Raw genomic sequence first — 13915 nt, forward strand, 5'->3', positions numbered from 1 at the left:
CAGATATCTGTATCTATCAGTGTATATAGTATGCATGTATAAGGCCTCATTTACATCTGGTGTTAACATGTGATCTGTATCTGGATGTATTATCTGGATAATGACATCTGATCCGTGAGTCTTTGCATTTGCACCTAGTATTAAAATACGCCCTTGTTTTCTCGATTGTCACAGTCACTGAATCTCAATATGCAAATGTGCTCAGTGGAGCTGGCGGACTTGTCAAGGTCAAGTTAAACTGCTGCCATGAACGGACATCATTCATTCCTAAATTAGTTTTTGTGAGTGAGGGAAGACTTCCAGCTACTGCTGCTACTTGTAGCTTTTTTTTTTTTTTGCAGGGCTCGCTTTTAGCTGGCAGAAATAGATGGAACTAGGTGAATCTTTCAGCTTACCGGGCCAGTTTTTTTTTCTTCTTCTTCTTATGAATGTGGTTACACTGCACACATTGCATTTACATCTGGCTGAGATCCGATCACAACGCGAAGCCCGATCGCCCCCCGAATGTGCAGAGCCGGTCGCATTCTGATCACAATGTGCTTTTGACAACTTGCATTAACATGAGTTCTTCCTTATCAAGGTATCCAGATACAGATGGCATTTTAACACCAGGTGTGAATGGTGTTTAACTGACAAGAAATGTCAGTACAGATGTATTCGATGCAACAATGGTCCAAAATCACTTCCTATTTACAATATGTTGCAGCACATTTGCATGAAAATTATGAACTATACAGTAACCTCAAAAATTCTCCACGATGGAACAAAAAAGTAGCGTCCATGACATGTGCACCAAGATCCAGAATGCAAATTTGTGCATTTTTTTTTTAATGCAAAAATTATTGTCAGTGATGACACAAAAAACGATAGAGGAAATTATTTAGAGATTATATATCAAGAAATGAATGAGTGAACAAGATCATGATTTTGGACAGTCTCCATTACCTCATCTGTCCACAGGAGACAAGTTTATCTTTCATCTGTAAAATAAAATGTTCCGCTCGGTGCATATCTTGGTCACAATTCTTTAAAAAAAAAAACACATTTAAGGGATCTTTATCAGACATGTTTGGTGTGGACTTTTCTTAACAAATATCAGCACATATATAGTTATCAGATTTGTTTTTCTCCTCTCAGATATTCATATCAGTATCACCCTAAAAAAAAAAAAAAAAAAAAAAAATCCAGCATCTGTCAGACTATACTCTAAATATCACCTACACCCACAAAAGGCTTCAATCTGAATCAGCCACATTTCATACAGTCATCAAATATTCAAATAACCCGTCACATAGTTATTTTATGACACAAGAATCTCACACTGGTGCTGGGGTAAGTTGTGAGAGACAGCCCTGGCCTGTGGTCAGCCCTGTTTCAGTGCTCACCAAACCATTCCAGACCACTGCGGCTAGGTTGGGGGAAAGAGACCATTCCCCGTCAAAGACAGAATTGCTTCACCATAACATTAAGCTTTCACTCACTCTTTATGTAAAGTCATTTGCAATGCCATCTTCCGCGCTGATACCCGCTTCACCGCTTGCTACAATAACCTTTGAAAAGATAAAAAAAAAAAAAAAAAAAAATGCCCCACATGTGGCAACAATCAACTGAAACGGAATATCCTGTGATCAAATGAATAGAATAAACCCGCTGGTGGGTCCATCTTTACAAACTCGTGTTGTGCAGCCAAGCATTGTTCAAACCCGCAGAATTTTATATCAAATTCTAGTGGGGAACCCAAGATTTACAAAGATACCCAAATATGTCGGGCTGAATTTTGGGGGAAATGTGGATAAAATATTTTCATCTGATGTAGCCTAATGGTGCAGTCGTAAAAGTCTTGGCATCTTGGTTTCAGTGTAAGAATCATAAAACCACAAGTATGTGATGGACCAAGTAGACATAAAATATACAGTGTACGTGACCATGTTAAACAGAGTGGAAAAAGTTGTCTTTTCTAAAAAAAATAATAATAATAATAATAAAGACAGGAGGGAAAATGTGGGTAGAAATCAAGACTTTAAGAGGTTGATGTATGCAAAACGAGGGTTTAATAGCAGTGACACCAGTGTATAAAGTGCTGATAAGAACAATGTAGGCAAACAAAGCGTAGTCAAAACAACTAAGCTAATAAAACTGAAAAATATGTAAAGCAGCCCATTCATCATCCAAGCAGAATTGCCCATTCACTCATACGCATATACTTGTGCCAGGCACATGACATACCGCACTGTCTCACCAGCATTTTATGCACAATTAGCAGCTACTGTGTGCTTGAGTTGTAGCAGAGTAGCAAAAGCTCAATGAATCAACTGAGAACGGTTGAGGGGGGGAAACGACTCTAGCGGTGAGCGACAAAGTCAAAAATGATTTCAGGAAACATTTTATGAGACTGAGCGACAGAAAGAGGAGGATTTTGTTGCCCCTCGAAAAAGCTGTCCGTAATTTTAAGATTATATACGGAGCGTTTGTTAAGACAATGATGTAACGCATAGAGGTAAAGCAGCTCTAAACCATGTGATGATAGCAGGGATCGGTGATGCTGAAGGGGATAGGAGGGACGTCTGAGTAATCACTCTCTTACACATACTGAAACACAAGCGCGCACACACACACACACACACACTAGATAGAGATTAGGTGTCTTCCTGAGAGCTGAAGACAGGAAGAAGAAGTGAGACAGACAGTGACCAGTGCATAGCTTAACTTCCTATGCAGACACACAAAATGACAAGAAAAACCCCCCATCTAAATACATATAAATATGCATTATATATGCTATAAATGACAGGATGAATTAAAAAAAAAAAAACACACACTCAAATACAAATATATCTGGAGGGAGGAAAGAAAATTGTGCAAGCTGGAAAATCAATGCCCTATTTCATCATATTTCATCAGTGACAGTAAGCGAGGGGAACGGGTATTTCAGTCTTAACTGAAACAGGGTAACACACACACACACGCACAAAGCCACATCCACATGTAATGTAAAAAGTAGCACGCAAGCAGGGACAAGCAATGACAATGCAGCCATGCATCAAAGGAGAAAAAACACTTTTTTTTAAAAAAAATCTGCAAGGCTAGCGGTTAAGCAGCCACTGCAATCCAAGCAGATTTTTGATGCAGATAGACGTTGGCTGGTTACCTGCCTGTAACTGTGAGCTAACCAGACGCTGTTATTCAGTATTTGGTTGGAGGTTGGTGTTAATTCGCCTTCATATATGCAACACACAGGTGAAGAAGAGGACAAGAGGAGAGGAAGAAACGAGCAAAGCAAGTGTCACACAATGTGGTGGACATGACGGAAGTTGCAGCTAAGCAGCAGGTTGAATTTTTGTTGACTATATTTAGATTGAAATAAATTTGCGAAAGGGCATCTTGTAAATGCGTGTAAAAGAGAAAGGAAGAAGAAGAAGAAGAAGAAGAAGAAGAAGAAGAAGGAGTGCAGAGAGATTAAGTGTTAGACAAAGATAACCGAGAAAACTAAAAAAAAAGGGGAAATGCTTGACAAGTGAGACAAAAAATGTGCCAGACAGATTTGCAAAAAGAGACACAGATTCTACAGCAGGCGCTACGGGGGTCAGGCGAGCATGTGTGTGTGTGTGTGTGTGTGTGTGTGTGTGTGTGTGTGTGTGTGTGTGGAGGGGCTAGGTTAAGCCAGGCTACAGATGCAGCAGAGCAGACAGGCATCTGTCCCGTGCATCTGCCACAGCGTCTACAGCAGAGTGGGGCTGTCACAAGACCCCCTGTGAACACACACACACACACACACACACACACACACACACACACACACACACACACACAGAGTGGAGGGGCATACTAATACACACGTGCAGTGTGAAATAGCTCAATTAAGATGATCAGACTGCAATTAGTTTGCGCCCTTGTGCATCACAAAAGGTAGATTATACATATCCGTAGTGTCAGGCCCGGGTTAAAACATTAACAATCAGCCACTTGAGCTTCCTTTTAGATGTTCTCTTCATTCGTGGATCTAGCAGAAGCGGCCGCAACACAAGTGCCTGTCTGACGCTTCAAGTCTGACCTCCTGAAGGCCCTTGTGAGCCTCTAAAACACTGACAGAAAGGAGGTGACCTAGAACAACATGATCTTGTAACAGCTTGTACTATTTTACTACATGATAAGCGGCATGAAAACTACGAGTAGGATATGTTCACTTTGTGACACAAGTGATTGTTGCTCATCAGCCTACAGCATCAACAGTCTATGGAGGGGGGAAAAAAATTATATTTATAATCTATAAACCGACTAAGAGACTGGGCTGATTTTTGACAGAGACAGGAAACACACATCTTAACAAACCACATGCTTCTTATCACACATTAGGATGGAAAAAAAATGCACAAGAAAATAATTCAAGTAAACCAATGTAAAAATGCACACATGCATTGCCAAACCTATAAACAGCCCGGGCCGAATTAATGGTAGTCAAGATTTTATTTAGACAAAAAAAGCAGATAAGTAAAAGGCGGTTTCTATGGAGCTTTTCCATCGGAGGCGATGGATTCTGCAGAGCTCGCCCTCGCTCTGTTGTTTGGGAGGAAAAAGCCCTTGAAGGGGCGGCTCCCCTAACAGAGAAAGCATCTTATCCAGCCTGTATGTTCATGTCTTGTGTCTGTTTCTGTGTCGACTTGTGCATGTGCGTCTGTCTGAACTTAAGATCTGTGTGTGTGTATGCGCGTGCATGCTCAATTCCAGTCAATGTGTGTCATGTATTGTATTTCCAGTCGAGTAGCCTTCCTGACAGGGCGGCCCTGCAGGACCCGGAGCTTTAGCTGCCCTAAAAAGCCCCTGCAGGACGGCGCACTATTTTAGCTGTCTGTGCTGCTGCCTGAACAGAAAATCATGGGGGCTGTAAGCTGCGAGGGGGAAAAAGGGGGACAAGTGCGTGTGAGCGAACATGCAAGACATGAGGACACTGAGGCAGATTCATAGAGACAAATACAAAGAACAGAACACCATGATACACTACGGTACAAAGACACACGCTCAATAGAAGAGTTCTGTTTTGTGCCTTTCGGCTGCTGGTTGAAGAGTGTTTTGTGTCCGTCATATTTCTAGCCATCGAAACCATCAGACAAATGGAGGGGCCAGTGCAAGCCAGCGGACTGGCAGCACATGAATGAAGAGGGGGACACATCAAAAGGTGCTGGGGCCCCTTTTTTCCAAAACCATGCTTGGCTGTTCCAGGCAATATGCAACCCCTCATTTTCCCTGCTGAGTGCCACGCGCAAAGACGAGCACATGCGCACACACACACACACACACAGGCAAACCCGTGCCCAGTAACAAAGAGAAACACCAATAAGCAAACAAGTGTACACACACACGCACGCGCGCGCGCACACACACAAGTTTGCAAAGACATCCTTGTTAGGGCATCGCATTGACTAACATTCATTGAGGACAACCTAACCCAAACCTCAATTCACACCTTAACCTTAACCAGGACTTCAGAAATGACGTTCTGCCGAGCTTGTCGGCTTTGGTCTCGACAAGGAAAAAGGTCCCCAAGAGGTAACAAAAACGCGCACACACACACACACACACACACACACAAACCTCCACCAGCAAGCCACAACATCCATCAATGTTCTGTGTTCACCCAAATGTTGCTCCAAACATCTTGGAACAAACATAAGAGGAACAGAATAATCAAAAACTTGCAGCGCTGCTATACTATACTGAATACTGCGCACGGTTCAGTGTATAGAGTGCATAAATATATAAACTACACTCTAGGTGAATTCCGGCTTATTTCTCTAAAAACTACGGCAAGACGTTACGTTAATTTATATACATACCACAAGCGAGTCTCGAAGGACTTCAAAGAACGAGCATCTACCATGATGTACTTAATTAACAATAAATAGCAGAACAGATGATGTATAGCAGCAGAGGTCAACAGGCAACAGCTGTCTAGGTTCAATTGTATGGACAGTGTTTGCACAGAGAAACTATGAGAGAAGTTCGGTTTGTTTAGTGAGTAACAACTTGTTGTTGTGGCAACAACGTGCAGCCAATCAGCGCTATATTTATTCTGTGGTCATTACAAATGTATTTCCAACTAAATCCGCATCACCAGTTTCAATATTGGCACGGAGCTTATATCTAAACCAGTAATGAGCTTGTTTGTTTGTTTGAGTACATATGTTTTGATGTGTTGAATGAATTTTAAATCATACGGCTTTTATAAAAAGGGGCCATGTGTGCTTTACTGGAATGGTGTGAAAAAATATGCACTTTTTTTTTTCACCCCCTCATCATCTCCCTTTCAACAAAGTTGTGTTTTGGGACATCTAGACAGCTAGAAAAATAAAAAATAACACAGCATATGTCAGCGTGAATGTCTTCAATACACGCATGGGTGCTATCGATATGAACATCATGCACTGACGCTAAATTTTTTTACCTTCTGAATATTCAACTGCTTCTGCGAGTTTCTCAACATCTCATGACAATTACTTTAAAGAGTTTGTTCTAAAAATACTGTATTCAAATCAATATGTCTACTGTACATACAAGTGAACACACAATTTCCCCTATGACATCAAAACGAGGTCTTCTGGGAAGATTATGATGAGTGCACGTGCGTGTGTGTGTACGTGCGTGCTCACTCACCTTGTTAGGCGCTGTGGCTGAGGGCGCTCCCTGAACTTCCTGAAAAAGACACAAAGTGAGAAGAAAACATGAGTGGGCTGGTTATCAACCACAAACACACACAGAGTAAACACTGCGTTACACCATAGGGCACTAACACACACACACACACACACACACACACACAGAGAGAGAACACACACTTGTCACTGTGGCCTTGGTAGTGTGTAGTGAAGTGTTATTGTATTTTTGTGCTTTTCCGGCAGGTTAAAGCACAGACACTGAACTTTATTCAAACTAATCCCTGTCAACAACATTTCAAAACAGGTTGTGAATCAACACAGACAGCTGCTCTTGTAAAAAGGATAAACTAATCATTATAGTTAATGACGTTATTTGTTATTCCTCGATGGCAAAGCCGCGGACGTCTTGAGATCGTTTAACTGCTTAGAGAGGAACTATGCACACTTATCTTGGTTATCTAGGTTTTTACAACTGACAGCTTTGAACAACTAATTAGTTGTAGATGTGGTGGTGATACAGACCTTACAGTGTGACTACAATGTTCTATTAAGGGTAAAACAATAATTAAACTGTAACAAACAGTACAGTGACTATTTGACATGTATTGTAAAAATAGAACAAGTGTAACCGACTTGATAGTTTTCTGATGCTGCTTCTAGTTCGGTGATGCAGATTTCACTTGAGGCGACATTCACCATTTGGAAAGCTAGATATTGCTGGGATTAACAGCTGGCAGGTGTTGTGCTTTAAAAAAGGTCAAGGCAGATGACTGTCCACCTACAGCCAGGTTCTGCTCGATGTTTCTTCACTTGAAATCATCGCCATGGCCATCGCCAAGTGCTTATGTGTGAGCATGGTGTTGACCTGCTCTATGTTAAAAGTGCTGTGAGATTTTGTTGTGATTTGATGCTATATAAATAAAATTGACTTAAAGAGGAAGAGTGTGTAGTGGTGATCTCATCTAAAAAGATAATGATGAGCTATACCTTTCATACAAGTTGACAGCAGTGAAGCAAAAATACAAACTGAGAAGTTCTGAAAATGATAAATAAAAGTGCTCAGCTCTTCAACAGAACATATAATCCAGGAAACAGACATGACAAACACCTCAAATTTCCTCCCTGAGAAGCAAGAGACGCCTCTCTCTCAACATCACTGACAGCACAGAGCTATATTAAGGCTCAATACTAATCAAATTAATGAAGGTGTTTGATAAAACATTTGCAGATGGGAACTTGCGGTTTCCTCTCGACATTTTGGAAACAAATGATTCAACTGTTTTCTTATCGAGTCCGCTGCCTGTCCGTGGTGCATAGCTACAGCACTTGACACACAGGAAACACATTTCAACTTTCCGGGAAGTACATTTTAAAATTGTCCCTTATGAAACTTAAAGCATTTGCAATGTTGCGGGGTGACACTCTTTAAACTATGTCCTCCACAAAAAAAAAAAAAAAAAAAAGAAGGAAATACAAGGCATGATCGACGTCATAACTTATGAAACTAGTAGGAGAACGCATAAATTTAAGCTCATTTCACTTTTTCTCCATGGATTATTACTCTACTGTCATGACACCATCAGATACTTTCAGTTACTGTAATATTCTGCCCCGAAGACATGACTGCTGACTTCAATTCAAATTCATGCTGCCGGAAGCCTGATGGGTGAGAGTCATACCTGAAAAACTCTTAGTCATAGAGCGCTCTGCCAGCACCACATGTAAAGAAATAAGATGTACACGTTTGACATATCACAGCTGATGATAACATTTTCTGATCAGCTTCTTTCTTTTATGAACACACACACACAAAAAAAAAAAAACCACAATGACGTGTGTGACATGTTACAAGCAACAGTGAGCACTCTTTGAAGTTTTGTCAGAAATGACGACAGATGTTCGGTTCAGGATCTGCAAAAATGGAAATACGCAAAACGTCATATCAAAATTTAACCAAAAATCGCTGAAACACGCCCCGAACGGGACAGAAAAGCAGGACCGAAACCGCTGATAGCATCTGCTTTGAAGAAAAGTGTGAAATTTCTAAAGAGTTCATTATTCTTTTTTATGTTGTCGCTTACAATCAATTTATGTCAACAAATTAGAGGTTGTTTTTCACGTTGCTCCCTCATAATATCGCTGAATTCTAAACCACTTTGCTTCTTTTGTTTCATTTATAAGCTACACTAAAAATTAAGTGCTGACAAATGCTCACAAAAGCCCCTAGGGAAAATCTGGGGCTGCCCGGACCTGAATCACTGACAGGAGCAAAAGACTGGAGAGAAGAAGCGTGAAAGTAAAAAAGGGAACTCCCTCCTGCAGGTTGTTAACAGTATGTGTGTTTGTCATGAATCATTCAGAACATGACTCTCTCGGTTCAGTGTGCCATGTGGAGCAGACAATTACAGTCTCATCAGTATCATACTGTCAAATTACACTCTGCATCTGTTACTGACACGCTACCCAGGTTAGCTCAGCTCTTATAGCTGTCATCATCCGTATGGTGAGAACAAAACGCGGAGATATGGAGCTATGAGATGTCCCAGAGATCCCCACCCCCTCTTTGGGAGTTTTTATGGATTCCCAGTAAAAATATATTAAAAACATGAGATCAAGAGAAGTGTGTCAGATGGAAGTTGTGTGTTGACATTGTTCAACCCAAGTCAGGCAACATTACACATCTGGGAACCCAGTTAGTACCTCAAACATGCCAACTCATTCCCACCTATGTGTGTACTAAAGGGGACTTAAAGGGGTCTATATTCCTATTCTGGGGTTTTACTGGAATATTTTAGCATAATTAAAAGTTCAAAGAACTCCTTATTTATCTTATTCTGGTCCTTTATTTAGCTCCTGTCTCTTTAAGGCCTCCCTCCCATTGAGCATACTCTGTTCTGATTGGTTAGCTGCTCCTCAGCAGACTTCTGGGAGCTCTAGAGGCCACATAAACAAAAAGCAGTGGCAGGATTTCACTTATTTTTCTCGCTCTTTACGCAAAACGTTACTTCTCATATACATCCGCACATGTCCGAGCTGAAATACGGTGTGAAATATGCAAGTGGACGACGCGAACAACCCATGGTACAACCTTAGCAACAAAGACGGCCGTTTGTGGGCGTGTGCGAATAATCTGACATCAGTGTGATGGGAAGTAGAGGTAACGTTGGAATTTTTTTTTTTTTACATACATTCACCTTTTGACTATGTTTAACACAGACAACCTTTTTTCATTGAAACCGCTTTCTAATAGCCTCGTACCTATATGTGATGTGTATATAATTACTGTCCTTTAACATAGACATCTCACATCATAACAGTCCAAAAATGACAAAGTCACAAAAAGCATGATATGTTCCCTTTTAGCTTGCTAAATAAAAACAACAACTGGGGTAAAATTCTTCCCCACAGCTTTCAATCAGCCAGAAATAATGAATGCAATAGGAGTGAATATCAATGTGGATATGTGACCGTGCTTACAGTAAAAAAAAAAAAAAAAAAAAAAAAAAAATTCCCTCTTTCTGTTTCCCCAGACAGTGTTTCTGTTCTGAGCTGCAGTGGAAAGATAAGTAACACAACAAGGGAATTTTGCACCAAAAAGACAAACTTTGGAAGACAGCCACTTGATTTGGCTAACAAACTGCTGAAGCCTCAAATGAACTTCAGATAAACTCTGGGATATATTTTTTGCACAGAACGAGGACTGCAATTTGTCCTCCATCATTTATTGGAAGGGCAATGAGAATGGATTTATTAATGTGCCAGTATGTATGCTACATATAACATATATATGGGCTGCTGTTTTAAGACAAAAATTATGAGCTTATCCTTTAAGACAACACTCCTAATGAGGAGGTATGTGTATGCAGCACGTGGAGGTGACTGTATGGAGGGTGTGTGTACAAGACTGAGTCAGATTTTCTCCTTGTGTAGGATGTGGCAGCTTTGCATGCTGCTGATAAGTATGTCAATACATCTTACATACGTGCTGTCGATAAACACAGATAGCGTGTCACTCGATTGCTTTTGGCACACAAACACAAATAAGAGGGATGAAAATCACCACAAAAAAAAAAGCGAAGAAAAAAAAAAAGGCAAAGGAGGGGGGGGGATAAAGGGCAGGAGAGAGCGAGAGAAGCTGAAAGCATGATTGGTGCAAGAGCCAGAAGGAGGGAGTGGAGGTGGAATAATTATAAAGGAGGGCAATCAATAAGGTTCCCACAGTGAAACACTGATGCCTCAACTGGCTAATGGATTCCAGACGGCTCTCTCTCCCCCCTCCTCCTCCTCCTCCTCCTCTTCCTCCTCCTAAACCTCACCCCCTCCACTGCACACAGGGAGTGATGGAGGAAGGGATACTGCGGGGGAAAGTGTAGGGTTAGCTTAAAAGGCGAGGGAAGAAGAGGTGGATGGTGCGTTTTGGGAAGAGGGAGAACGCGCTGCACGCGAAGACGTAGTGTAAGGATTTACAGGCGGATATAGAGAGAGAGAGGAAAGGAGGGTGAAATAGGGGGTGAGGGTAGATCACGACTAGTTCCTCTTTTGTGAGTGTGTATTAACAAAAGCATGCCCATGACGTTTCAACATTTGTATGAAAACGCTGGTGGGTAGTAAGACAGATTTTAACGTGAATTACCACTGTATAAAAAAGGAGGTGATCGTGGTCAAAAGTGTTGAAGACTTGGGTTTGCAAGTTCTGTGAAAAACCACCGTCCACATCTCCTATCACCTCCAAGAACTCGCTTTAAACACACACACACACACACACACACACACACACACACACACACACACACACACACACACACGCGCACACACAAACAAGAAAAGAACCAAATACAGGAAACCGCAAAAAGTTGAGTTGCAAAGACAAAAAGAGGAGGTGCAGTGACTGGTGCATCTGTAGTTTTTCTGGTTATAAGCTTGACTCTCTGAAATGGCAAGATCAAAAAAAACATTCACATAAAGAATTTTGACTCCTTTTTTTAATTCGCTAAAAATGTGTGGTGTCCAAGTTATTTAAATTGCTATGAGTTGCACAAAAGCTTTACTGATTTAAGGTTACTTTTTAATGTTGTCATTTTTAGCCTTAACAGACCAGTGTGTAGGATTTAGTGGCGTCTTGCCGTGTGTGGCCGTGCCACTTGCGAAAAAAAAAGACCTAGTGTTTGGTTTGTCCGTTCTGGGCTACTGTAGAAACATGGCAGCTTCGTTGGAAGAGGACCCGCCCCCTATGTAGATATAAAGGGCTCATTAGGTAATAAAAACATAAGGATTCTTATTTTCAGGTAATTATACACATAATTATAAATATTATATTCCATTTCTGCCAAGTGCCTTCGACTAGATGCCACTAAATTCTACACACTGGTCTTTTAACCACATAAAAAAAGACACTCCTAATTCAGGCCGGAGGTCAGCGGAGGGAAAAAGGAAGCTCTGTAAGAAGAGGAGCTTGGTCTGATTTGCTCTCCATCCGTTATCACTACTCTCCCTTCCCTCCTTCCTTCCTTCCTTCTCCTCACCTCCTGCTTACTATCACTAATTCCGCTGGATACAATGAGGGTGAGACAGAGAGAAACATTGATGTCAAATAACACTGGTGAATAATGAAGCAACAGGGCAGGATTGGGTATGATGAGACACAGATGGCAAAAAGGGGTAATTCCAGCAGGAAAAAAAAACACAGACATATGCATTAAGGTAAGAGACGTGCGTATATCGCTGCAGTTATACACGTAGGAGAAACGTGCAGCCGTCAGGTATCAAAGTAGGGCACATCCAGGCAACAACACCAGAGCAGGTGACACAGTTTTAGATAATTGTGGGATCTCTGTTATCTCTCCACAAATGGCCTTGTTTTCGAACCAGTGTGGGGGTTTTTTTTCCAAATAAAGCCACCAATAAAGTACCAAAACTCATCTTTGTGTGACTTTTTAGTACACATTTAGACAACAGTTCAGTTAAGAAATTCCCACTCCGTTATCTCTGCCCTCAACGGCAATATGTTCTGTCAAGGTGTCCTTGAGTCTGTTTGCTCTCTCTCGCTCCAAGTCACTTGGGATGACTCTGAGTAAAAGACTAAAATAAATAAGCATTATTCAAAAAACAATTAACATAGCGTACAATATAACATGTATATGCTGCAAAACAGTCTGAATTTCTGCTACTAAACTCATTCCAAAAACTAAGAATAGGGAAATATTCTAATAAATAACAATTTTCAAAAGTAAATAATGTCTATTGTCAAAGTTAAACTTTATATTAGGGGCATGTTGTTGGTTTCGTATAAAGCACAGCTTGCAAACAGACCATCACATCATCCCGTCTCCTTCTACTTCATCTTTCCAGTCAAACTGTCAAATTCAGATGCATCAAAAATGAATATTTGGTGGCGATCTTATATTTAAACTTATCATCTTGAGCCTTTTTCAACAGTACTGCATTACTAGTAAATATTTCTGATGCCGATATAAACTACCTCCAATTAACACATGAGTAGAATTAACATCAACACCATAAGATAAAGCTTTTGAATTCAGGGAAAAGTACTGAAAAGTACCACCTTCCTCTCTACTAATCCTATGTCTGTGGAGTCCCTTGTGCTTTCATGACTTGTAAAGTATAAAACTAATACCCAATACTTTTCTCATCCTCTGCGGGTCTGTTTATGAAACCTGAAACGGGGTATTTTTACTTTACTTTCTCCTATTAGGAACCTGATACGTCCATGAAGCTGCGAAGCCAAGTCATAGCTCAGCCTGGCGGGTAAGCGTGCCAAGGCCAGTGGACTGGTATGAGATGGGAGGAGTGGAAGAGGATGTCATGACTCCGGGCTTTCAACTGGGAAGTGAGAGTGATGTCACGGTTGGCTTACAGAGGTGCGCCGATGGTGGCTGCTGCACCGGAGGGGGGGTGGGGGGGGTGGGGGTTGTGTCTGTCAATCAAAACTATGAGCGCTTGGGTCCTGATACTTTGAGGTCACGCAATTTGGTCGAAGCAGGATAAAGGTGTTTCAATGCGAGAAAAGCTGACAGCCAGAAAAACACAAGGTATTCAGTTTCTCAGAGTCAGCTATGACGTCTTTAAATTGGCTTGTTTTGTCTGACCAACAGTACGAAAGAAACTAAATTAAAGAGATATAAATTTAAAGATCTTACTGTCATATATGGACTACGAAATATCCTCATCTCATGAAAAGTTGAAACCAGAGATTTGTGCTTGAAAAATGACAGACATGTTTATCAAATTAGTTGCTGATTAATTTC

General features: G+C 41.0%; 1 protein-coding gene across 1 annotated transcript in view; it reads right to left on the minus strand.

Annotated features, from left to right (window-relative positions):
• rbpjb (recombination signal binding protein for immunoglobulin kappa J region b) overlaps nt 1–13915 on the minus strand; it is a 48911-nt gene that overhangs the window by 13237 nt on the left and 21759 nt on the right. The window contains exon 2 of the mRNA XM_067579079.1: nt 6649–6687. Within this exon, the coding sequence (XP_067435180.1) occupies nt 6649–6687 (39 nt within the window). The remainder of the gene's footprint in view (nt 1–6648; nt 6688–13915) is intronic.

The sequence above is a fragment of the Thunnus thynnus genome, chromosome 22 (assembly GCF_963924715.1).
Source record: "Thunnus thynnus chromosome 22, fThuThy2.1, whole genome shotgun sequence".
Lineage (NCBI taxonomy): Eukaryota > Metazoa > Chordata > Actinopteri > Scombriformes > Scombridae > Thunnus > Thunnus thynnus.